The 25,857-nt window shown below is 38.0% G+C and overlaps 1 protein-coding gene and 1 long non-coding RNA gene across 4 annotated transcripts; one reads left to right on the top strand and one right to left on the bottom strand.

Annotated features, from left to right (window-relative positions):
- Nucleotides 1-486: 486 nt before the first annotated feature.
- On the bottom strand, nt 487-11,305 carry LOC139440698 (uncharacterized). 2 transcript variants are annotated; one of them, XR_011650880.1, is made up of 3 exons: nt 11,169-11,305; nt 1,916-2,252; nt 487-825 (listed from the first exon to the last, which is right to left on the bottom strand). It is a non-coding gene; the product is annotated as an uncharacterized lncRNA (long non-coding RNA). The 2 variants fall into 2 exon arrangements; XR_011650879.1 differs by having other exon boundaries at nt 1,916-2,205; nt 11,169-11,299.
- An 87-nt stretch (nt 11,306-11,392) lies between these two features.
- TSN (translin) lies at nt 11,393-22,676 on the top strand. Of its 2 annotated transcripts, XM_024569694.4 has the most exons (6): nt 11,395-11,705; nt 12,826-12,919; nt 14,113-14,209; nt 15,854-15,969; nt 16,679-16,758; nt 20,219-22,676. In XM_024569694.4, exons 1-6 carry the CDS (start codon nt 11,640-11,642, stop codon nt 20,450-20,452), a joined length of 687 nt encoding a protein of 228 aa, XP_024425462.1. In that variant the 5' UTR covers nt 11,395-11,639; the 3' UTR covers nt 20,453-22,676. The 2 variants fall into 2 exon arrangements, with proteins under 2 accessions (XP_024425463.1, XP_024425462.1); XM_024569695.4 differs by lacking the exon at nt 16,679-16,758 and having other exon boundaries at nt 11,393-11,705; nt 20,219-20,430.
- The last annotated feature ends 3,181 nt before the right edge of the window (nt 22,677-25,857 follow it).

Here is a 25,857-nt window from a genome sequence, read left to right as displayed (position 1 = left end):
TGTTGTCACTCTTTATCATCTCTATAATTAAAATCCTGCAGGTACAAATGAGATGCAGCCTGAGGCTCATTCCTTTTTCTCTTTCTTTCCTCTGACTTTCTAAGCCCTGTTCTCAGACTGCAGGCCACACCTCCCAATCAGTCTTTTGTTTCCACCCCTTTTGCCCTTCAAGAAACCTTGCAGAAGTGCACCATCCATTACATAATCTTCTGAATTATTAAAAGAGGTATAATTTCACCCTTATATTAGCCCAGAATGTCTGCAGTGCTAATGTTCACATTGGGAAGAGTACAGCCAAGCTGGTGGACAAGGGTGTGGAAATTAGTTTAATCTCTCTGGAGAGTGATGTGGCAGAATACGTCAAGAACTTTAAGAATAGAACCTAACATTTTCTTCCTGGGTGCTGTTTAGAGAGGTGGCAACCATCGCCTACTGGGCACAGTGGCTTCCGTCAGACCCCTCATGAAACCCAAGATCATCAAAGAGAAGACTAACAAGTTCATCTGGTACCAGTCAGACCAATTTATGTCAAAATTAAGCAGAACTGGTGGAAACCCAGAGGCATTGACAATAGGGTGCATTGAAGATTCAAGGGCCAGATCTTGATGCCCAACACTGATCATGGAAGCAATACGAAAACAAAGTTCATGCTGCCCAGTGGCTTTTAGAAGTTCCTGGCAACGTCAAGGAGCTGGAAGTGCTGCTGATGTGTGTTAATGTCACTGTACTGAGACTCCTCACAACGTCTCCTCCTCAATGAGCTGGAAAGCCATTGCGAACAGTGCAGCCCAGCTGGACGTTAGGGTCACCAATCCCAATGCCAGCCTGTGAGGCAGAGAAAATGAAGAGACAGCTTGTGTACAGACTGTATTTGTATTAATAAAACTATAAAATTCTGCTAAGAAAAACCCCAGAGCTCATCAAAAGAAATCATCTTAAAGCCTGATAAAGGCTTACAAAGGCTTTCATCACAATGCTATTTAAATAGAAAGAATTGGAACCAACCAAAATAGCTTATTGACAAGGGACTGACTGGGATAATAAACATGGTATGTCCATTTCACAAATAAAATCACATTAACAATGTCTGTTTCAAATACTTAAAAAAACTTATAAAAATGATAAAATGTTATTTTTTAATGATAAAAGTTATTAGAGATGAATAAGAGAAAGATAAAAGGCCTTGACTGGTGTAGCTCAGTTGGTTTGGCATCATCCCACAAAACAAAGGGTTTGTCAGTTCAATTCCTGGTCAGAGTATATGCCTGGGCTTCACGTTCGGTCGCTGGTCAGAGTAAGAGGAAAGCTATCAATGTTTCTCTCTCATATTGATGTTTCTCTCCCTCTCTTTCTCTCTCTTCCTCTCTCTCTAGAAGTAAATAAATTAAATCTTTTTTAAAAACAGAGAAAGGTAAAATGTTTAATAGGAAGATATGTAAAAAACATAGAGAATTCCCAAAAGAAATTTCAGTATACATTAAAAAAATAACTCAAACATGCATTGAAAAATTAAGCGAGGTTCCCCTGTCAGGGCACACAACTAGGTTACAGGTTTGGTCCCTGGTTGGGGTGTGTACAGGAGGCAACCTATCAATGTTCCTCTCTCACTTTGATGCTTCTCTTTCTCTTTCTCTCAAATCAATTAAAACAAATCCACAGGTGAGGATTTAAAAAATTACTTAAAAAGACATTTACACCTTAAAACAGTGTATAAATTGTTACAATGATACTGGAGGGCAATCTGGCAAAGTTAATTCATTCACCACATATCTACTGAGTGTCTGCCAGGCATTGAGAAGGCTTCTCAGTGGGGTGGGGCGGGGGTGGTTTAGTCCCCTTAGGAGCATTTGGAAATGTTGGGGGCATTTAGGGTTTCTACACTGACTTGGTGGTACCACCAATATTTAGTACCCACCTTTTGTAGATACTTCACATCCTCTACTGAGTGGGACAGTCCAGCATTTTCATCCACTGTTTATTCTTTCTTTTCCTCTTTGCTGTGCTCGCCTGTAGGTGTGGCCAAACTCCTCACCCACTGACTTTAGGCCATGTGATTTGCTTTTACCAGAGGAATGTGGGAAGACTTGAGACTGTGCTATTTCTAGATGGAGGTATTAAGAAGAATCCTCTGTTCTTCTCACTCTCTTGTGCCATCGATCATAAGTAGAATGTACTCAGGCAGCCATTGCTCCTTCTGCCTGGATCCTTGAATGAGCACCAGATGTGAGAGAAGGAAACAGAGCTGAGTCTGGCTAAATACAGCCAAGCCAGACCCATGAATGGATATCAGTATTTGTAGTGAGCACTGAGATTTGGAGTTTATTTGCTAAGCATTATCATCAAGGCATAATCTGAGTAATACATTGAACAGGAAAGAATTGCCCCTCCAAATACCTTAAGCGTCCCCAGTCTCTGCCCCAAAAACACCAGATAGAGAAAAGAAAAAATGGAGCTGTGTGATAAATGTGCACAGTCAACAAATAATCACATCAAAAACTGTATGACTGTATGTTGAAATAAGTGCCCTTAATGACAAGTTGAAAGGTGGGATGAAAAAGAGGAGCAGGAGCAATGATTTCAAATGGGAAGTCAGTGAGAGTTTCTCCAAGGACATAACATTTAAGACCTGGGGTCCAGTAAGAGTAAGAAGCAGAGTAGGGGGAAGTGTTTCAGGCTGAAGGACCTGTGTGGGCAGAGCAGGAAGAGCTGTGTTGGCCTGGGGCCTGGATCACAGGGAGCATGAGGTAGAGGGGCCTGGCCCAGGAACGACCATAGACACCAGGGAAAAGGGCTTGGATTTCACCTAAGCAAGTGGGAGCAATCAGAGGGCATAAGGAAAAGTTATTGGGTGAACATGTTAGTCCTATCACTGGAGTCAATTCAGCCATTAGAAATGGTCTCTAGAAATGGATTTTGAGTTCCAAATGTACCCAGTGACAAGATTACTCATGGGAAACTCCTACTGCTGTTCATGTTATGGGGACTTGGTAAATAGCAAAAATCAGAATCCAACTCTTACACTATCTGAAAATGGAAGGAAAGGAAACAATGACTCAGGGAATGCGTTTCAAAATAAACTGCATTTATAACACACAATTTAAGAATTATAATTTTTCTGTAATCCCCTCTCCCCACTGTCCCCTCCCCACTCCAGAGGGGATTACAGGAAGTACTATAAAGGACACATGGACAAAATCAAGGGGGAGGGTGGAGGTGGGGGAGGGAGGTGGGTTCAGCTGGGGTGGGGTGGAGGGATGGGGAGAAAAGGCAGACAACTGTAATTGAATAACAATACAAATTTAAAAAAATTAAAAAAAAGAATTATAATTTTACTGAGCTTCTATTTGAACAATTATATAACCACTTAAGTATAGTAGTGATGCTGGCAATTTGGATATGCCAAGAGAAGCCATAAAGTGCTTCCTTTAAGTGAAATTGTGAAAGTTCTTGACTTATAAGGAAAGAAAAAATATCATGTGCTGAGGTTGCTAAGGAAAAAATCTGTGAAATTGTGATGAGGGAAAAAGAAATTTGTGCTAGTTTTGCAGTTATACCTCAAACCGCAAAAGTTATGGCATGATAAGTGCTTAGTTATGATGGAAAGAAAAGGCATTAAATTTGTGGATGGAAGACATGAACAGAAAACATGTTCCAACTGATGGCAACATATTGAACCAGAAAGCATTGAGCCTAAGAAAGACTTCAGCAAGGGATCCTTGAAATGAGTGACACCAACACATTTACTGCAAGTAGGGGATGGTTACACAGATTCTGGAATAGGTTTGGCATTTTATCATCTCATATCATTATAAGAAGAAGGAGGAGGAGGAGGAGAAAAGAAGAAGATGAAGGGAAAAAGGAAGGAGGAAGAGAGGAAGAAAGAGAAGGAGGAGGTAGGGGAAGAAGAAGAAAGGAAGAAGAAAGAAGAATGAAGAAAAAGGAGGAGGGAGAAGGAGAAGGAGAAGGAGAAGAAGAAGAAGAAGAACAACAACAACAACAAGGGGAATGGCAAGGAAAAGGGGAAGGAGAAGGAGGAGAAAAGGAAGAAGGGTGAGTACAGTGCAATAAGGTATTGTTATAGAGAGAGACTGCATTCATATAACTTTTATTAAAGTATGTTATAATTGTTCTATCTTATTAGTCATTGTTATTCTCTTATTGTGCATAATTTATAAATTAACTTTATCATAGTACATATATACAGAATAAAAACACTATATATATAAGGTTTGGTACTATCGGCTGTTTTAGGCATCCATTGGGAATCTTGGAAGATATATCCACCATGGATAAGGAAGGACCACTGTAATTGCTCTCTAGTGGCTTGCTTGTGCCTCTGTAATTGCCACGAAAAGCCACTGTTGGGCTTTCCTGCTGTTCCCAGAAGGAAGAAGAGAGAGAAGGGACATAGCTGGACACCAGCTGGACCAGCCTATGGTAGCCTAACACTAGCTGACCCTGAGTCATACAAGCAAGTCCTGCCAAGTACAGTAAAGTTGTCCAGTTTATTTCAGCTAACATCAACTACAGAATTACTGCCCAGCCCAGTCAAGATCACTCAAACCCCACTCTATGGGGACACTGGACTTTCACTTTTAGCAATAATGAGAAGCCCCTACCTTTGGGTATCAATGGAAGCTAAGTGGGTAACCAGCTCTTCTGGCAGTAACAAGGCAGTATCACCCTTTCTCTGCTGGGGCAGTGTCAGAGAAAGCTGGTAAAATAGAAAGTTTAAATAAAACCCAGAGTCTCATAACATAATTTAAAATGTTCAATTTTCAATAAAATATTACTTGTCATACCAAGAACCAGGAAGATGTCAACTGAGTGAAAAAGATAACCAATAGATGCCAAAAGCAAGGTAACAAAGAGAATTATCTGGCAAAGATTTAAAGCAGCCATGCTAAAAATTCTTCAGTAAGCAATCATGAACATAATTGAAATGAATGAAAGAGATAGACTCAGCAAAGAAATAGAAAGTTTTAGCAATAAAATAAAAAACATAAAATCAAATGGAAATTTTAGAATTAAAAACAAAATATCTTAAGTGAAAAGTGGGGTGGTTGGGCAGAATGGAGAAAACAAGGTAAGAATCAGTGAACCAGAAAACAGGAAAATAAAAATTACCAATTCAAAAAAAACTTGAGAGAAACAGATTATAAAAAAAGAGCAGAGCTTCATGGAGCTGTGGGATTACAACAAAATATCTAACATTATTGTCATTGAAGTCCCAGAAAGAGAGGAAGCAAGAAGGCAGGCCTAAAAAAGTACTTAAATAATGTCTAAAAACTCCTAAAATTTGGCGAGAGACATAAACTTGCAGATTTAAAAGGTAAGCAAATCCCAAAAGGAATAAACTAAAAGAATCTGTGACAAAGCACTTTATAATTAAACTTCTAAAAATTAAAAAAAAGAAAAAAATCTTGAAAGCAGCCAGGGGAAAAATGATACCTTACTTATAGAGGAACAACCATTAGAATGATAGAGGGCTTCTAATCAGAAACCATGAAGCCAGAAGGAAGGGGCAGAATATATTTCAAAGCCTGAAAAAAAAAAAGAACTGTAAATTCAGAATCCTATACCCAGTGAAAATATACCTCAGGGATGAAGGGAGGATCAAGATATTTTAGATTAAAGATAACTATGAGAATTTATTTCTATCAGACCTACTGTAAAAGAAAGGTGATAAAATTCTCTAAATAGAAAAAAGAAATAAAGAAAAACTTGGACATCCGGAAGGAAGAATATGGTAAGCAAAAATATGGTAAATTCAATAGACTTTCTTTCCCGAGTTTTCTAATTTACGTTTGATTATTGAAGCAAAATTGTAACACTGACTGATGTGGTTATAATTGTTGGTAGAGGAAATACTTAGCGGTTATTTTGTAAATGGGGGGATGGGTAAAGGGAGATAGGAAAGTAAGATTTCCATACCTTACTTGAACTGGTAAAATGATACCAGTAGACAGTGATAAGCTGTGTGTGTGTGTGTGTGTGTGTAGTGCAATACCTAGAATAACCACTAAAAAGCTATCCAAAGAGATTTATTAAAAACTATAAATAAAGTGAAATTATTTAAAAATTCACAAGAAAGAAGGAAAAAGAAAACAGAGAAATGAAGAACAGAGAACACACAGAAAGCAAAATGGAAATGGAAGACTTAAGCACTAACATATCAACAATTACATTAAATGTAAATGACCTAAATATACCCATAAAAGACAGAGATTGGTCAAATTAAAAAACAAACAAACAAACATGACCCAACTATATCCTCTCTGCAAGAAACTTACTTCAAATACAATTATATAGGCAGGTTGTAAGTAAAAGGATAGTAAAAGAGTAACAAGCTCTTTGCTTCTTTTATTTTGCTTTTTCTATGGACTAGGGAACAGTGAAGTTTTAAGTTTTTTCTTCTGCTTTGCAATTTCTCTGGTTCTTCATAGCTTCTCAGTACCTAAAACTTATTATGCAAAGCCTCATGTTGGTGTAGTTAACAACAATTAAGGTATTAAATCATAAAGGAAAGTATGGGACGTTCCCACATCAGCCACCCAGTGAGACCAGCAATAACACAGATAAGATTAGTTTATGGATTCAACATATGGCCATCATGAAATTAGCCAATGCCCAAGAGGGATAGGAAGGAACAGATGCTTAGCTCATTACTTTGGTGGATATGATACAAATCCAATTTTTCACCAAATAAGGCTGCCTGAGCTGTGGACTGTTGCACCCACTGACGCAAGAAACAGATGTTCGGAGACTTTCAGGACGTTTTCAGAGATGTTACTTTAATGGCCAATTCTTTTAACCTGTGCAGGGGCGGACTCTCGATGTGTCCCGGAGACACGGTGCTCTGAAGAGCTGCAGATGAGAGCCATGCTGAACGCTCACAGGCTAGCTCTTTTATACAGTGAGAAGCAAGCAAGCAAGTTACAAAAGCGGGAGTTGCTGTTATCTCTGCATAGCTCTGGGCTCTGGAGGAATTTTGCTCTGGGTTCAGGAGGAACTATCTGTCTGTCTCCTGTTGATAAGCTTATTTCGGATGACGATTTGTTTCTCTTCCTTATCCATTCTAGTGACCTTCAAGAGGTTTTCTGCTTAGCAATGCTTATAATTGTCTAGCCCTCTTTCCTAGCTCTCAACATGGACTTTCTTGTAGTTTACAAAAGAAAGTAAAATCTCTAATCCTTTCAAATCTAACTACCATGCATTGCTTAGTGAATTGTCACTGAGTGCTTAAACTTTTAGGCTGCTAGACAAAGGAATAATTTGAAATATTGGTGTAAGTGTTGGGAAAGCGGATAATCTAATGGTTGATAGCACAACATTTTGTAAGTTGTTTTTTGTTAAGTTGGTATCTAATTCTTTGCTCGCAAAAGCAAAAGCATTGGTGGAAAACCTATGTTAAATGCCCACTAATTATTATAAAAACAAATTTGGATGAGAAATCACTGTTAGTTTGGACAACATCTGGCAAGGAATTTAAGATATTGAGTGAAATTCCTGTAAGAGAACTCCTTCCATTCCTTCCACTTTCATGAATGTCTTAGACTGAATTCTCAAGAAGCCAAAGTTGAAAACAAAGATTAGGTGCTAACATTTTATTTGGGCGGGTGGGTGAATTTCATGTCATTGAGAGAGAGTAAGGGACAAATGGAAGCCAGGCAGCAAGGGACAGAAAGCAAATACAACATTGTGCGTTATTACACTGGTCACAGTCTAATAAGAAACCTGATTGGTTGCTCAGTTATGTGGGACATTTCTGCATTTCTGGAAAGATTGCATAGAACTATTTTTTCTTGGAATAGTCTGTTAGGAAGAAAAAGGGGAAGGAATTTATCCGTGGGCTTGTAACCATATCCTGTCTTTCACTGTTCAAAGTTTGTCTCTGGCGCGTTAACCTCACACACTTTCACGTTACGTACACACCACTCTGGGAAGCTGTTGGTGAATCCAGAGCCTCTATGAGCTGGGTAGGGGAGTTAGAACTGGGCTGAAGCTGCTATAAGAAGGATAACTGGCCCCAGCTAGTGTGGCTCAATGGATTGAGTGCCAGCCTGCAAACCCAAGGGTCACTGGTTTGATTCCCAGTCAGGGCACATGCCTGGGTTGTAGGCCAGGTCCCCAGTAGGGGGCGTGCAAGAGGAAACCACACATTGATGTTTCTCTCCCTCTCATTCTCCCTCCCTTCCTTTCTCTAAAAATAAATAAATACAATCTTTTTTAAAAAAAGCATAACTGAAGGCAGTGCTGAAGCCTAACCCATGCTCCAGGGGAGGCCAAGGGACCAGTGGGATTTATTCATACAGTGAGGATGTCACGTAGGACTCTGCACTGAGAATCTGCTAGGCTTCCACATTACTTCTTGTAAAGAATAATGGGGGAAGTCTCCAGGGAATAATTACTGTGAATTCAGTTTCTTAGCAATTCTATCCATCTATCTACCTACCTACCTACCTACCTATTTATAGACTATTGATTTACAACTACATGAATTGGAAAAAAACGCATAGCCCTATTCATTTAATTTAAAGATCAATTCCACTGAAAGTTTACTTTTCTTGTTTACTATTTATAAAATGCATAATACACTTGTATGTTGTTATGTTGTTATGTACTACTGCTGAATGATAATCTAGAAGGAATTTTAACATCTAGTTCCTTAGCATAATAAAAAGTTCGCATTTTAACTTATATTAACTTTTAGGGGATTATGGTAGATAATCAAAACATTTTAAATAATAAATATTTTTATGTTGGGTTAAAATTCTCGTGGGAGAAATTGAATAAAAATAGTTATTAAGAAATAGTTGTTAAAGCCCTGGCTGCGCAGCTCAGTTGGTTGGGGAATTGTTCCGTGCACCAAAAGTTTGCCCGGTTTGATTTCCAGTCAGGGCACATGCCTAGGTTGCAGGTTCAAACTCTGGTTGGGGCGCATATGGCAGGCAACCAATTGATGTTTCTTTCTCACGTTGATGTCTCTCTTTCTCTTCCTCTAAAATCAATGGAAACATGTTCTGTGGGAGGATTTTTAAAAAAAGCCATGAAAAGGGCTTATAAACAGTATGAAGGTTCCTCAAAAATTAAATATAGTATTAGCATAGGATCCAACAATTCCACTTCAGGGTTATATATCTCAAAAATTAAAATTGGGGGTTCAAGCAGATAATTGTATATCCATGTTCATAGCAGCATTAGTCACAATGGCCAAATGGTAGAAACAACCCAAATGTCCATCCACAGGTGAGTAGATGAACAAAATGTAGTATATACATAAAATGGGATATTCAGCCTTAAAATGGAATGAAATTCTGACACAAAGGATAAGATGGATGAACCTTGAGGTCATTATGCTATGTAAGTGAAGTAAGCCAGTCACAAAGTCAAATACATTATGAATTCCACTTCTATGAGGCACCTGAGTAGTAAAATTCAGAGATAGAAAGTAGTCTTTTACACACATTATTGCTAATCCTCATAACTTTTAGAGATAGGTATCACTAATTCTAATGGGACAAATAAGAAGACTCTCTTATGGGATGCTTAAAAATCACTTTAGATTTTTCAGAAATAAAGTGATTTGGTAGATTTCTGTTTGTGCTAGAATTTAAAAGTCACAGTCTTTGAGGTAGCATGGAGAAATACATTGCAGGATTTGAAAAATGAATTTGATTTTGAATAAAGTCAGGTAGTACATAAAAAGTGGTGCTAAGAACAATTTGGCAGGTATTAAATCAATAAAAATTAGCTCCTATTGCCATTTTCATCCTTTTTGTGTATGTTTTGAAGTTCTACCTAAATTTTTGGACTACAAAAGGTCACACGATGTCAGAAGCCCATAGGCGCTTACATATATATGTATATACATAATATATATATGCATATACATAAAGATGTATGCATATATCTTGTGTTTGAGCAAGTTGCTAAAACTGAATTTTTCTAACCTGTTACCTCATAGGATTGTAGAAGTCAAGTTAGATAAGGTATTTAAGGCCTATATAAATATTGTTAAATGGTAGGTAGATGATAATAGTGTAGTTATTAAGACAAACCATTAGGTTTTATGTTTTAACAGTTTTAACATTTACTAGCTGCCTACGACCTTTGGAAAGTCAATCTGTTACCATGATTACTTCACTTACAACAGTATCAACTTCACAGAAGTATTGGAAGATAAAATATGATCCTTCATGAAAAGTTTTAGAATAATGTCTGACACAAAGCAAACAATAAATTATCATTTAGTTGATATGCAAGGACAAATGAAATCTTTATAGGGCTTTTGTTAAGGAAGTGGAATTGGGGGCAGGTGTTAGTTGAGTATAACAGAAATTACCTACTGTACACTATGGACACTAATAAAGAAAGAAAATATCTACTAAAAAGGGCTACTGGTGGCCAACTGGGCTCAAATTAGAGAACACACAAACAAACCGGAGCCTAGCAGTCGTGTTTACATAGGAACTTTTCATGCTAACTGCACTTCAGGGAGAAAGCTGCGCTGAACTGCCTCTGAACTGAATTGCTTGACTGCACTGTGTTTCTGCCATCTGAGCCAACACCTCGGAGGAATTCCTGGAATCCTATTTCAACTCATAGGACTGAGCCTTGCCCCATCCGATTGGAGCTGTGCAAACTATATTCACTTTATCACTTCCCAGAGTGGCCCCATTCCGACCAATCAGGACAGTGCCTTGTGAACTAATCAGACTGTGAGGATTTGGAGCCCTCATTTGCATGAGGACAGACCTTTTAGGAACCAGATGCCTTGGAGTCTTCTGTCTTACATAAGCCCCCCCCCCCCAGTCTCTGGAAGCGCACTTTCCCCAGCTTGTGTTTCCTTTTTCTGGGAGCTAACCAGCTCTGGACAGACCAGCATGAAACAGAGCAGAACTGTCTAGCAGAAAGAAGCATGGACCCAGGACCTCCTCACAGTTTTGCTACATCATAACTGCTGTTTTCCACTGAATAAAGCTTCCTTTTTCACCACACCCCAAATTGGGGATTCCTGTTGGCGTTGAATTGGCACCAGCGACCACTGGTTAACAAGATGTGTGAAGTCATATAATTCAAAAACAGGTAAAAATAGGTAATATTAACACAGAGAAGGCGTTAAAAGCGCAAGGATAAAATTTTTGCTCCCATCCCATCCCACTTACTCTTACTTTCCCCAGTATTTTTTGCAAACGTAAAGCATCGCTTTCTTTCTCGTTCTTAGACTGTAATCTCCACATCAAGTTAGCTGAAGTGCTCGCACCACCTCCGAGCCACGCCCCCACTTCCGTCAGTCCCACCTGCCCTGAGGGCCCTCTTTCCGAGCCGTTTCCGGCCGTGCTTGTTGGAAGATCCCTCGAGGGAAGCCCCGCCTACCCGCCTCTGCCGTTCCCAGCCTTTTGAGCGCGCTCCTCCGCTTTAGAGGCCGTGGGCCGCACCCTAGGCATCGCGGCGGACAGCCCGGTTTCCTGCGCGCCCAGGGCCTCGGAGGACCCCAGCGACGGCAGTAGTTCAGGCCCCAGCAGACGAAGCGGAGGTGGTGGCGGCCGTTCAGACCCACTGTAGACTGGTTGCCTGGTGAATGCACTTAGCCGGCTACTCTTGCCACACTCTCTGATAGTTGTGCAGCCGGCGCCATGTCTGTGAGCGAGATCTTCGTGGAGCTGCAGGGTTTTCTGGCTGCCGAGCAGGATATCCGGGAGGTGAGCCCCTTCTCTTTCCATCCCCTTTCCCTTTCCCTTTCCTTGCTTAGGTGGGTCACAGCCCTCAGCCCTTCTCCGTTGCTCAGTCTCGAGCGGTGGGGAAGCCGCTGACAGTGGGGTGCTCTCGCTCTTGTGTCAGCCTAGGGAGCGTTCCTTTTCCCACTCCCGATTCTGGTCTCGTCTTCTCGGCGTCACCTACCTCATTTGAGTGTCAGTTTTCCTCCTCTTTAGCATTAGTTTATGTCAATGACTCGGTTAGCTCTTACGACTCAATGTGTGTTTTATGTGTTGTCCATGTCTTCAAAGCACCGCCTGGCCTTTAAAACTGTGGCTTCTCATTCTACGTAGGATAAAAGTCCAACACTGTGTGGCCCACAGGCGTGTGGGCGTGTGTGTTCCTGTCTCCAATCTCATTTTATGCTATCCTCTGTTGTATATTATGTTCACTTTGCCTCCCTTTCATTTCTCCAGTTCCCCAAATAGTCGCATGCCTCAGAGTTTTTGCAGGTACTCTGCCGTTCCTGAAATTTGCTTCGGTCCTCTCTTCCTGGTTATCTTATATTCATCTCCTTGATTTCACAGTTCAAATGACCTTTTTGCTTGTCATGCCTTCTGGTAACGCCTTAACATTTTAAGAAATTTCTGCAATTCTTATTTTTTAAGCGTCTGTCTCCCTCAGCGTTCTCTAAACTGCCGGAAAGAATGGGACTATACTTGGTTCTACAGTATTTACACAATACGTAGCACATGAATGTACTCAGTGAATATTTGTAAAATGAATGAATGAAAAAATACCCATCCCTTGTCTTGCATTTCTTTGTTCTCTTTACAAATTATGTTTAGATACCTTATCTCCTTTAATTTTTTTAGTGTTCCTGTGGCATAGTTTGGGTGGGTGGGTATTTCTTATCCTCTGAAGGTTACATGAGAAACCTAAGGCTTTTGAATGACTCCCTGAAGGTCTCGTAGAGAAAGTAAGTGGAGAAGTCAGGATTCAAACCTGGGTGTTTTGTGTACTAGTTCAGGACTTGTAAAGATTGTTAGTTTTTTGAATTGGTTTGAGGTTATGATAATAATTATGTTTAATTTATCTGCTACTTTGATTTTTATCTTTTTCTAGGAAATCCGAAAAGTAGTACAGAGTTTAGAACAAACAGCTCGGGAGATTTTAACTCTACTGCAAGGGGTCCATCAGGGTGCTGGGTTTCAAGACAGTAAGTGCTTTGTTTTGATTTTGAAGGGTTTAATCCAATTGATTAATCTCATTTAAAGAGTTACTTTCCATCCAAAAGACATTTCCACTTTGTATAATTTTATTGTGAAAAATGTTCCTCATGCTTTGTGTTGAATAAAAATTGGAGAAGTAGGTGAGTTGATCATTTTCACAGGTTTACAGAAAGCTGTGTTTTGGTTGATTTTCCACTTTCACATAATACGGAATGTATTCTATTGTGATAGATTTCTGTTGATGATAATGGTAGTAGTATCATAGCTCACTTGTGTATCTAGCAATTTTTATTGGCACTTAAAAAAAGCCCCAGTCAAAACCTTTCAGTCATTGAATATGGTTTAAAGATTTTACTTATTTTTTAGAGAGGGAGGAAGGGAGGGAGAAAAAGGGAGAGAAACATGGTTCGGCTGCCTCTCACACAGCCCCAGTTGGGGACCTGGCGGGCCACCCAACCATGTTCTCTGATTAGGAATCAAACCAGTGACCCTTCAGTTTGTAGGTTGGCACTCAGTCCACTGAGAGACACAAGCCAGGGCTTAATGTGGTTTAATATGCATTTGTAGATATGAAATGGCCAGTGTAAAGTGTTCTGAATGTGTTTACAGTTAGTCTGTTGAATGGAGATCAATTATAATAAATTAGGACATAGAACCTCCCTTGTAAGGTGCAGTCAGCACAACTGAAAGAGTTGAAATACACTTTCAGATAGAGAATTATGTAATAATGTAATTTACAGGTGTTGGGGGCAAGTCATTTTTCTTAATGATTTGTAGTTGGTCAGCCTAATTGAGAATAATTGATAAAACTTCTTTGTGACCAAATAATGAGGGCTAGAAGCAGTTCAACTTTAAGCCTCCTTTGAAGACTGTCTAGGGATGCATCTGGTGCACATCCCTGTAAGGATGAGATTATGATAGTTTACCAGTGTGTTTCCTAACATTCCCTTTCAGCAAACTTCTTATTTATTTTTCAGCATTGGTTACTCAGTAGAGAAAGTAGAGGTGAAATTTCAAAAGTCAGGTTGAAAAGAAGAGATGCATACCCTATACTTAGTCATGAGCTTTTGTAAAAGAAGTTCGTTTATTTCCAGGTAGACTGCATAGATTATTAAGCAAGAACTGTGTTTGAAATTTGCTAAGTCTTGAATTTTTATGTTTATCTTTTTTGTGTGATCAGTTCCAAAGAGGTGTTTGAAAGCTCGAGAATATTTTGGTACTGTAAAAACCCATCTAATGTCTTTGAAGACCAAATTCCCTGCTGAACAGTATTACAGGTTTGTAAAAAAAAACAAAAAAAAACAAAAGTAGCATCATTTTATAATGTTAAGTAAAAAAGAAAGGCAGAAAAATAGTATGTACTGAACAATTGCCTAGAACTAGGTAAAAATCTCTTTATATAGAACAAAAAGAAAAAGAAACTGTTAATGGTGGTATTTTGAGGGTGACAAAATTAGTGATTTTATTTTCAAAAATTTTTTAAAAAATGTGTGATTTTTGCAATGAAAAAGCAGTTGAAAATATTTATTGTATGAAGTCAAAGTAGAGAATATCTTTTTAGTATATTTAAGTTACTTGTGAAATTGGATGAACCATATCTGTGCTATTAGGGTTATGGTATTAGGTGACAAAATATACATCGATTTGAGTTTAACCTCAAAGGTTGAATTTCACTGCTAAGTAACATATTTATCTTATATTTTATGCCATATATTGTTGAATTTACACCACCATTCATTTTAAGGTGTTCATTATTTTATGTACCTCCATGGAAGATATATTATTGCCAGTCATAATTGTGAAACATGTACATCATAAAATGCATCCTGATTTCACAGATGTTAAACAAACAGAAAAACTGCATCTGAATATTGATGAAATATGGTAAATATGAGAACCTAAAATTTCTGCTTATGTTTGTTTTCTTACTGAAAAAAATTCCTATAAGAAACATATATGGGCAATATATAGAATGTGTATGTGGGGAGTGGATAGCACAATCTCATAGCATTGTTTAAAGCAGGGATAGGCAGACCACTTGTGGCCTGCTGCCTCTGGAAGCTGAAAATTGCTTTTATATTTTCAAGGTTGTTAAAAAAGAAAAACAGCCAAATAAGAATATGTAACACAGACTGGAAGTGGCCTACAAAGCTTAAAATATTTACTACCTGGGCCTTCAAGGAGAAAGTGTGTTAACCCCTGCTAAGCTAGTAACTGAAGCATAGGAAAGTAGGATGGCTGAACCGTCACGGGCTTTAGAGATCACACACAGGCTGCCCTACGGCTGATCTCGCCCTTGGGAGATTTTGTTTGGCCCACATTGCGTTGAAATCTTTTTCTGAATTTGTTGCTATATTTGAAAATCAGGAGGCGTATCATAAATATCTAGGGGTTGTAATTTCCTTTTTTTTTTTTTTTTCAGGCTTCCAGCTTAGTTTAACTGTAGTATCCTGAGGTTTTAAGGCTATTTTTTTAGTGATTGCAATGATAGTTATTTCTCGTATGTACGAATCAGGATTACCCTGATATCCTACACTCAAAGTGTAGGAATGAGTTAGGTGTTGAAGCTGATGTGCAATTGTTTTCATCAGTCTTCAGTTGCCAATATTTATTTTTCTCAGAGTAGTATCATTGTTCTTATTCATTAAACTTGTCATCCGTAGTCTTCAGTTGCAAATTTTTGTATTCATAAAATTGGATCATAAGTAATGGTCATGAATTTGAACTTGGATTATTTATACTAAATCCATCTAATACATTTAATGTCATATTGCTCTTACATATTTTATATATTGAGGTTTCATGTAAAATTTTATTTGAAAAAGGATTCCAATTCTAAAATGTTTGAATCAGACTGTACTAAACTCATCTTTTTTTAAGGTCTCTAGTTCATCAACCTAAATGTGCTTGTATTCATGCAGATTTCACGAGCACTGGAGGTTTGTGTTGCAGCGCTTGGTCTTCCTGGCAGCATTTGTTGTGTACTTGGAATCAGAAACACTAGTGACTCGAGAAGCAGTTACAGAAATTCTTGGCAGTAAGTGTCTTCATTAGTGTTGATCTGCAGATTCAGGCATGGGAGGTTAATTTTTGGTGGGAGGGGCTGTTGGCTTATACTTTCTATTTACGATAACAAATGAGAACTATATGGAAAACCAGTTACTTGGAAACACAAAAACTAAAAATATGTTCTTTGTACCTGGGTATTTTGTTTGTAAATTTTAGTTTTTTAAAATTACAAGGCTATAGAAAAATTAGAAGAATAGTACGGTGAACACCTGTTTACACCTCTTTAGACTCACTACTTGTTAACATTTTGTCAGTCTGCTTAGTCTCCCCACTTGTGTGTATCTGTGCCTATATGTGTGCATTTGTGTGCCCCTGACAACCATATGAAGTCAGTTGCAGGCTTCTCTCTGCATCTTCTGAAAACAGCTGTTCTCTGACATAACTAGATACCATTCTTTGTGGTATTACTTTTTGAGAGAAGAATGGAAGGGAAAATTGAATTTTGCTTAAGAACTAGAAAAATTTGCAGTGAGGTCTAGTTGCTAAGGTTAATATTTTATGTCAACTGTAATTAAAAATAAAAATTATTAGAACAAAAGGTTTGTGATCCATTCCTTTTCCATTTACTTGGAGGAAACTGTGTGTGTGTGCGCGCACACACATACATATTAAAAAAAATGCTAAGGCTTAATTTGTATTCATATCATGACCTTATCTTTACTTTGATATTTTTTTAGTTGAGCCAGATCGGGAGAAAGGATTTCATCTGGATGTAGAAGATTATCTCTCAGGAATTTTAATTCTTGCTAGTGAACTGGTAATATGCTTAGTAATTTTCAATTTGACTTTTTTTTTGTATTTTTTTTTAATTTAACATTGGTTAATAACATAGAAATTTCAGGTGTACAGTGTTATAACTTGGTATTTATATACTCCCTTGCATGCTCACTTCCATCACCCCAACCCCATCTCCAGTAAACACCACTAGTCTGTGTCTAAGAGTTTGTTTTTGTTTTGTTTTACTTACTTACTTTTTTAAATTCCACATATAAGTGTGAACATATGGCATTTATGTTTCTATCTTATTTCACTTGCCATAATACCCTCAAGGTACATCCATGTTGTCACAAATGGCAAGATTTCATTCTTAGGGCTGAGTAGTTTTCCATTGTAAATGTACCACTTCATTGTTCATTTATCCACTGATGGACGCTTAAGTTTTTTTCATGTTTTGGCTGTTACAAATAACGCTTCAGTGAGCATACGGTGTGTATGTCTTTTCAAATAAATGTTTTTATATTTTTTGGATAAATACCCAGAAGTAGAATAGGTAGACCATATGGTAGTTCTATTCTTAGTGTTTTGAGGAATCTCCGTACTATTTTTCATGGTGACTGTACCAGTTTACATTCCCATCAGCAGTGTGTGAGGGTTCCCTTTCCTCTGCATTCTCACCAGTACTTATTATCCGAACAGTAATTTTAAGTAATTTTAAAGCTGTCTTTAAAAGGCACCCTTTTACCAGTTCATATGCCAATTATGAATCACTCTTTTCAATTACATTACAGTACCTTTCCCAAGGATTTTTATGAGGCCACACTGTTTTTTTAGATATATTCAATTTAGTCTTTATCCTTGAAATAAATACGTTTGCATTTAATGAAGAATTTAAATGTTCATTTAAATTTATTTACAGTGTCACCCAAACTTGTCCCTAATGAATTTTATTTAATGAGGTTTTATTACAGCTTATTTTTCTCAGTGCATCTTGGTATGTAGTTTGCTTGTTTCAATTTTGGTTTTGGAATTGTTTCTTTTATTCACAACCTGTTAAACCCATTGAGCGCTGTTCTGTTTTTTGAAGTCCCAAAAATGCCTGTAAAACTTTGTACATTAAACCATTACATAAAGCAAAAAATTATCTTTTTGATAATAGCCATTCTAACAGGTGTGAGGTGATAATTTCACTGTGGTTTTAGTTTGCATTTCTCTGATGATTAGTGATTTGAGCATCTTTTCATGTACTTGTTGGCCATCTGTATGTCTTCCTTAGAAGAAACGACTTTTCAGGTCCTCTGCCCATTTTTAATTAGGTTTCTTTTGTTGAGTTGTATGAGTTCTTTGTGTATTTTGGATATTAATCCCATTTGCAAATACTTCTCCCATTTGGTAGGTTGTCTTTTTTGTTTTGTTGATGGTTTTGTATACTGTGAAAAAGTTTTTAAGTTTAATGTAGTCCCATTTGTTTTTGGTTTTTGTTTCTCTTGTCTTTGGAGATACTCACAAAACCACCACTAAGACTGTCTTTGTATATTATTGGATCAAGTCTTACATTTAACTCTTTAACCCATTTTGGGTTAAGTTTTATATATGGTGTACAATAGTGGTCTAATTTCTTTCTTTTGCATAAGGCTGTCCAATTTTCCCAACAACATTTATTGATTCTTTATTGTATATTCTTGGCTCCTTTGTTGTAAACTAGTTGTTCATATATGTGTAGGTTTATTTCTGGGCCCTTACTTATTTCTGTTGTAATTGTAGGTGGGATCCTTTTCTTTATTTCTCTTTTTAATAGTTCATTGTTAACATAGAGAAATGCAACAGATTTCTGTATATTGATTATCCTGCAACTTTACTGTTTTTGTTTATTATTTCTGATAGTTCTTCCTGGTGGAATCTATAGGGTTTTCTATATATAAAATCATGTCATCTGCAAATAGTGACAGTTTTACTTCTTCGTTTCCAATTTGGATGCCTTTTATTTCTTTTTCTTGCCTAATTTCTCTGGGTAGGACTTCTAATACTATGTTGAATAAAAGTGGTAAGAGTGGGCATCCTTGTCTTGTTCCTTATCTTAGAGGAAAAGCTTTCAGTTTTTCACTGTTGAGTATGAAGTTAGCTAGCTGTGGATTTGTCATATATGGCTGTTATTATGTTGAGGTACTTTTCCTTCTCTACTGATTTTATTGAGAGCTGGGTTTTTTTTATACTCATAAATGGATGGTGTATCTTGTCAAAAGCTTTTTCTGCATCTACTTAGATGATCGTATGATTTTTAGCCTTTGTTTTGTTAATGTGTACCACATTGATTTGCAAATGTTGAACCATCCTTGTGTCCCTGCAGTGAATTCTATTTGCTTGTGGTGTGTAATCCTTCTAATGTATTGTTGTATTTGATTTGCTAGTATTTTGTTGAGGACCATTACATCTATGTTTATCAGACATAGGGACCTGTAACCTTTTTGTTGTTGTTGTTGTCCCTACCTGGTTTGGGTTTCAAAATAATGTTGGCCATGTGAAGTGACTTAGAAAGCATTCATTCCTCCCTCTTTAATTTTTTGGAAAAATTGGCGATGGATAAGTATTACATTTTCTTTCTTTTTATTTTTTATAGATTTTATTTATTTATTTCTAGAGAGAGGGAAAGGGAGGAAGAGGAACATCTATTGGTTGCCTCTTGTACATGCCCTGACCTGGGACTGAACCTGTAGCCCAGCCATATGCCCTGACCAGGAATCGAACTGGCAACCTTTTTCTCTGTGGGACAATGCCCAACCAACTGAGCCACACCAGTCAGGGCTTAATTTTCTTTCAATGTTGATAGATTTAACTAGTGAATCTGTCTGGTCCTGGAGCCATTTGCTTTTTTGTTCTTCCCACTTCACTATCATTCTTTTAAGTGGGTACAAAAATTCAGGGCGTCTGTTCATTTATAAACCATCTGTTGGTCACCAGATAGTCACTGACTGTGCACTGTGTGTGTTATGTTTTGCTGATCATCAGAGAAATGCCAGTCCTAAGGATGAGGTAGCTATGCATATTTACTGATGTGTGAATTGTAAAAGGTGATAATACCTGTTTCAAAATAGTGGCAAAACGTGTTCCTGGTAACTGTTAATTCATATAATTGTTTTCAAGAACAACTTACCTACACAACTTTATGAATTATTCTTGCTTTTATCCTTTGGTCTCTTTCCTGAGAAATTATGTTGTAAAAATAATTCTAAAGATGAAAACTTGAGCTGTTAGGAGGGTATTTACTATGGGTTTACTAATAATAGTTAAGAAAAATAAGTTGTAGACCATAGAAACTCCAACAAAAGGGGAAGGATTTCTTAAGTTATTAAGTTCGTAATATTAAGCATTTGTCAAAAATGTAATTATTGAAGACAGTATGGAAAAGTTTTGTGGCCTGAGGGTCTTGTAATTGTGATTTGGAGGACGTGTTAAGAAGGAGCCACCTTGTAACGCATCCCAGTTTCTTTTTCCTTGTATAGTCAAGGCTGTCTGTCAACAGTGTGACTGCTGGAGACTACTCCCGGCCCCTTCACATCTCCACCTTCATCAATGAGCTGGATTCTGGTTTCCGCCTTCTCAACCTGAAAAACGACTCCCTGAGGAAGCGCTATGATGGCTTGAAGTACGATGTGAAGAAAGTAGAGGAAGTGGTCTATGATCTCTCCATCCGAGGCTTCAATAAGGAGACAGCAGCAGCTTGTGTAGAGAAATAGGAGACTCTACCCATGCCTGGCCCTGCTGATCTCAGTGGTTGCCAGTGAGGGTGAGCACAGTTCTGCTCACCGTAGTTACCACGCCCCGTTGCTAAGCACCACGCTTTATTTTCTTGGCCAGTTGTATGGTGTGTATCAGAATTCAAACACTTCTTTAGGGGTAAAAGAATAGCCTCTACAAGGATAGGTATTTCTTTGTTGTTTCAGTGAATTTGCTCTCCAGTTCTGTCAAAAAGTGCAAATGTCAGTCTCTTGGTAAAGTTCATTTCTTGTTTACCCTGATACCAATTGATAAGTTTATTGTCTTGTGAGTCTTCAGAAGTCGTCCTTGATGTTTTCTGTACCCAAATTAGCCATCCGTACAGAGGTATAGCCTGGATATAGTATGAAAACAGATAATTAAAAAGGATGGTTGTTAAGCAAAGGAAACTTACTTTATATTTTCTTCCTGCATTTTAAGCCTGGTGAATAAATCAGATGTTGAAATTCTTTGCAAGGGAGTTACAGCTTCAGGATTCTCTCACTGCCATCAGAATATAGAATTAAACTGCAAAGTCAAGTTCCAAGATATTGGGAAGTTTTTGTACTAAAGGATTGAGTAATATCATTTGACTACTTACTGGGAGGGAAGATGGGTAGGGCTTAAAGTTTTAAACACCTAGGTTTCCTGATGTTGCCTTAACATTTTGCTATTGCAAACATTTAAAAATCATTTTCAGACACATCTTTAGCACTTCACGTGATAAATTTCTAAGATTTGAAACCTTTTTCCTAGCAGCCAGCTAGACTGTTGGGTGTGTGAGTATAAAGCCACCCAGTCAAGTTAATTTGCCTGATTGGTGTGTTCTGAGAGAAAAATGCTGTGCTTTGTCCAGAAGAAAGAGAAAAACCTTGGATTAAAAAAAAACAAACAATATAAAACAGTTGATTGGTACTGTGTTTTAGAGTAAGCAATTTTAGGTAGCTAAAGACTCTCCAACAGTCAGGTTTAGATTTATAGTTTTGGGCAAGTCATGTAAATCTTGTTGGCACACTCCTTCCCCTCCCCATATTCAGGTAGTACTAAGAATATTTGCCATGTCATTTTTACTGTTGGATTGAAGTTATTAAAATGGTGACAATCCACAGTTTTTTGGAGCTCACTGAAAGGAAGGTGGTAGTATTTCCAGAATAATCTGAAGATTTTAGATGTATCACCCTTTCTTGCCTGATTCCAGTTTGAGCTCCCTGTTTATACAGTGGGATATTTGGCATGGAAGTCAAAGCTTTTATCAGGTTGAATGAAGTACTGACCAAATTTTCCATCGTGAGGAAAGAAGTAGAAATGAGGCATATATTGCTCTACGTTGTTGGATTTTAGAAAACTTCCTGACAGCTCTTTCTGCAGAAGTTCTTAGAAAAGGAGTTAGGATCTATAAAGTACTTACGATGGTCATCTGCATTGTGCGGTAATAGCGCTGTCTGGATTGAGTATAATAGACTTTTAATTACACGATCACACTTAGGCAGTAAATTTGATAATAGTTTTCTTTGCCTCTTACTTAAATTGATTCTGCTTGGAAATATTAAATTTCTCGGCAGAAGTTGTGGGTTTTAGTTTCAACAAAAGCATTTTAAGTGTAGGAGCACATTCTGGTCCTATAACTCCCTTTGAGAATTTAGAAGTGTCATGTTTATAATTATTCATTTGTGTTTGTTGCTGGCTTATAGTAAAGCAATAAAAACTTTTTTGGGGGGTCTTTCATAATTTAGTGTGCTGCTGTGAGAACTCTATGGAGAATAAATTCTTTTTTAAAATTAAAACATTTAAAAATTTTTTCAATTACAGTTCAGAGTAAATTCTGAATGTTTGAGGTGGAAAGACTGGCGTGATAAGCACAAACTGCTGTGTAATAGTGAAAATAATTAAAAGGACAGCAGGCACATTACTGTACCGTAATGTGCAGGTACCATTTGTGTGATCTACCTTGGTTGTGAAATTAGCAAGTATTTTAACTGAAGCTGTTGAGAAGCATTGGCTCTGGTTTTACTGTACCAGAATTGCTTTATTCAGTTTTAGAAAATCAAGCAGGTTAGAGAAAATAGAGATGAATTAGTGGTTGCTTTCTTCATAGACTTAGAAGAGGAAGAAAAGAACTTAAAACGTCGTAAGATTTGCCCTGTCTTAAACTTGAACGGTACTATGAGTAATGCTTAAGAGACTTTAATAAAGAATGAAAGCTGCTTTGCCATTGTTCTGAGATATTACTTAAACGAGTAGCTAAGGAGATGATCTGAAGATTCAAGTTGCTACTGGCATAAGTTCATAATTGTGCACTCACAAATCCTAGTTCTTGTTTTCTTGGTCTGGACTTAACTATTTGCCTCTTTTGGTAGAGCATGACTGTCACTGCTGACACCAAAATAAGATGTATTCAGACCCTGAAATAACTTTCCTTAGTATTCACTATAATAAGCATAAACAAAAATAAACAATCTCCCTTCCCCTCAAACTAACAAACATTTAAAGGAGGTGATGTTGACTGGACTGGTTGGTTGAATGAGGGTGGGGTGAGAGAGAGGGAGGAGTCTGGTGTAACTCAGGTTTCTGATCTGGGTGACTGAGTGGATTTAGGTGCTGTTATTTGAGTTAGGGGTTGTAGGAGGAAATGCATATCTGGAGGAGGCTTGGCAGATGATGCATTGCTTTTGGATATGTTGGATTTATGATGCTTATGGACTGGCTAGGTTGTGCAGGACATTGGGTGTGAGGGAAACTCAGCCTTCCTGGAGATAACTTTGGATGGCTTTAGCATATATGGTAGATAAACCAAGCGAGTGGGTAAGGTCTCCCTGGAGAACATGTAGAATGAAAACAGTAATGACCAGAGGACAAAACCCTGGTTAACAGGATTTAGTGAGTTAGAGGAAGTAGAGTCCATGAAAAGATGGAGAAATGGTTAGGTTGCCAGAACACAGGGCAAGTGTGGCTTGTCACAGAAGCCAGAGAATAAAGTCTTCAGAAGGTTTTTTGTGGGTGGTGAGAGATTTAAGATAGTTTCACAGCCTGAGAACCTTGTGTAGGCAAGTCTAGATTATGCTGTGGAAACAACCCCCAAAACCCACAGAAGTAGAACGAAGTGTATTTCTCACACTCCCTGTGCATTGCAGGATGCTGGGGGATCTGCTGCACGTTCTCATCTAGGTCACAGAGCAGCCACTGACTGGACTGTTGACAGTTGCTGTGGGAGAGGGAAAGCACTGTGGAGGGTCTTGAACAACTGCTCTGGTTTGAAAGTGATATGTTACTCCCTCTCTTTGTTAATTAGAACTGGACATGTGGCCCTGCTAAACACCAAGGGGGCTAGGAAGTGAATTCCCACCTTGGAGAGAGTAGGAGAGGCAGACACTGTTGAAGTTGTGGGAGGTGTTTAGTTTCTTTTATTAAATGATTAGTAGTATTTCTGGTGATCAATAACTTTAAATGGGCTGGGGAGGGAGAAAAGTCCTGGGGCCACTCTTTTTAAAAAAAAAATTATAATTTTAAAATTTACTTTTTAATTTCAGTTGCCACAGGTGAAATGCCTGGTGGATGACAAGAAGAAAGCTCAATCTGTAGTTGCCCTCTTTGTTGAAGGTAGTTTCCTGTTTGAGAAATATTTCTCTGGTGTATTAACGTTTGTGGTAGGGTTTGTATATGCATGTTTTAAACCAACATTCAATGAGGTCTTAATGTTTCAAGCACCGGGCTAAACATTTTATCCAGAACCCCTCATTTCATCCTAATAGTAACTCCATAAGGCAGTTACTACTTTCCCCCCCCCCCCCCCCCGTTTGAGACCTGGGGAATAGGCTCATAAACTTGCCCTGAGTTCGTAGCTATGAAGTGGAGCAGCTGTGATTCAGACTTCCACATACACACACCATTTCTTCCTTGATGCTCTTGACGGCATCACTCCATAGCCTGACAAGGCACAAATCAAATCCACAAATACTTACGAACACAGTGTATGTACAGCTTTGGGTTAGGTGCAGTTCACATTGAAATTAGCATAAAAATAAGTGGGAGACTGGCTTTGTACCTTAAGATGTTTAGTGTATAATTGCAGCAGAGAGGGTGGTGAGAAAAGATAAAAACAGGTAAAAGATAAAATAACTAACACTAGAGCACCTACTGTAATTAAAAATTTTTAAAAACTTTATTAAAGTGCATTTTACATATAAAACTGACTCATCACATGTACGATTCAGTGATTTAAGTTACCAAATAGTGCAATAATCCTGATAAATCAGTTTTAGAACATTTTTTATCTCCCCCGAAGGTCCCTGTTCCCACTCCCTGGGCAATCAGTAATTAAATTTCCATTTCCATAAATAAGCCTTTTCTGGATATTTCATATAAATGGAATCATACAGTATATGATCTGTTATGTCTTCACATAGCATAATGTTTTATGGTTCGTCCATATTATTATTTTTGATTCCTGATTAGTATTCTGTTGTGTGGATACTCCACATTTTACCCATTTATCAGATTATGAGGATTTATCTTTCAGTATTTGGGTTATTACGAATCATGCTGCTGTGAGCATTTTTGTGTAAGTCCTTTGTTTTTTTTTTTTTCCAATTATTTTATTGTTCAATTACAGTTGTCTGTATTTACCCCCCACTACCCCCACCACAGCCAAACCCACCTCCCTTCCTTACTTCCACCCTCCCCCTTGGTTTTGTCCATGTGTCCTTTATAGTAGTTCCTAAAACTCCCCCATTGTTCCCCCCCCCACTCTGGTTATTGTAAGATTGTTCTTAATTTCAATGTGTCTGGTTATATTTTGCTTGCTTTTTTCTTTTGTTGACTATGTTCCAGTTAAAGGTGAGATCATATGGTATTTGTCCCTCACTTCCTGGCTTATTTCACTTAGCATCATGCTCTCCAGTTCCATCCATGCTGTCGCAAAGGGTAGGAGCTTCTTCTTTCTCTCTGCTGTATAGTATTCCATTGTATAAATGTACCATAGTTTTTGATCCACTCATTTACTGATGGGCACTTAGGTTGCATCTAGCACTTGGTTATTGTAAATTGTGCTGCTATGAACATTGGGGTGCACAGGTTCTTTTGAATTAGTGTTTCAGGATTCTTAGGGTATAATCCCAGCAGTGGAATTGCCAGGGCAAAAGGCAGTTCCATTTTTAGTTTTCTGAGGAAATTCCATACTGTTTCCACAGTGGCTGCACCAGTCTGCATTCTCACCAACAGTGCATTAGGGTCCCCTTTTCTCCACATCCTCTCGAACACTTGTTGATCTGTTTATGATGGCCATTCTCATGGGTGTGAAATGATACCTCATTGTGGTTTTAATTTATATCTCTCTGATGGCTGGTGATGCTGAGCATCATTTCATATGTCTCTGGGCCCTCTGTGTGTC

Source organism: Desmodus rotundus, chromosome 2, assembly GCF_022682495.2.
Source record: "Desmodus rotundus isolate HL8 chromosome 2, HLdesRot8A.1, whole genome shotgun sequence".
Lineage (NCBI taxonomy): Eukaryota > Metazoa > Chordata > Mammalia > Chiroptera > Phyllostomidae > Desmodus > Desmodus rotundus.
Note: the sequence above shows the minus strand (reverse complement) of the source record. Positions and strands in the feature narration are given on the sequence as shown.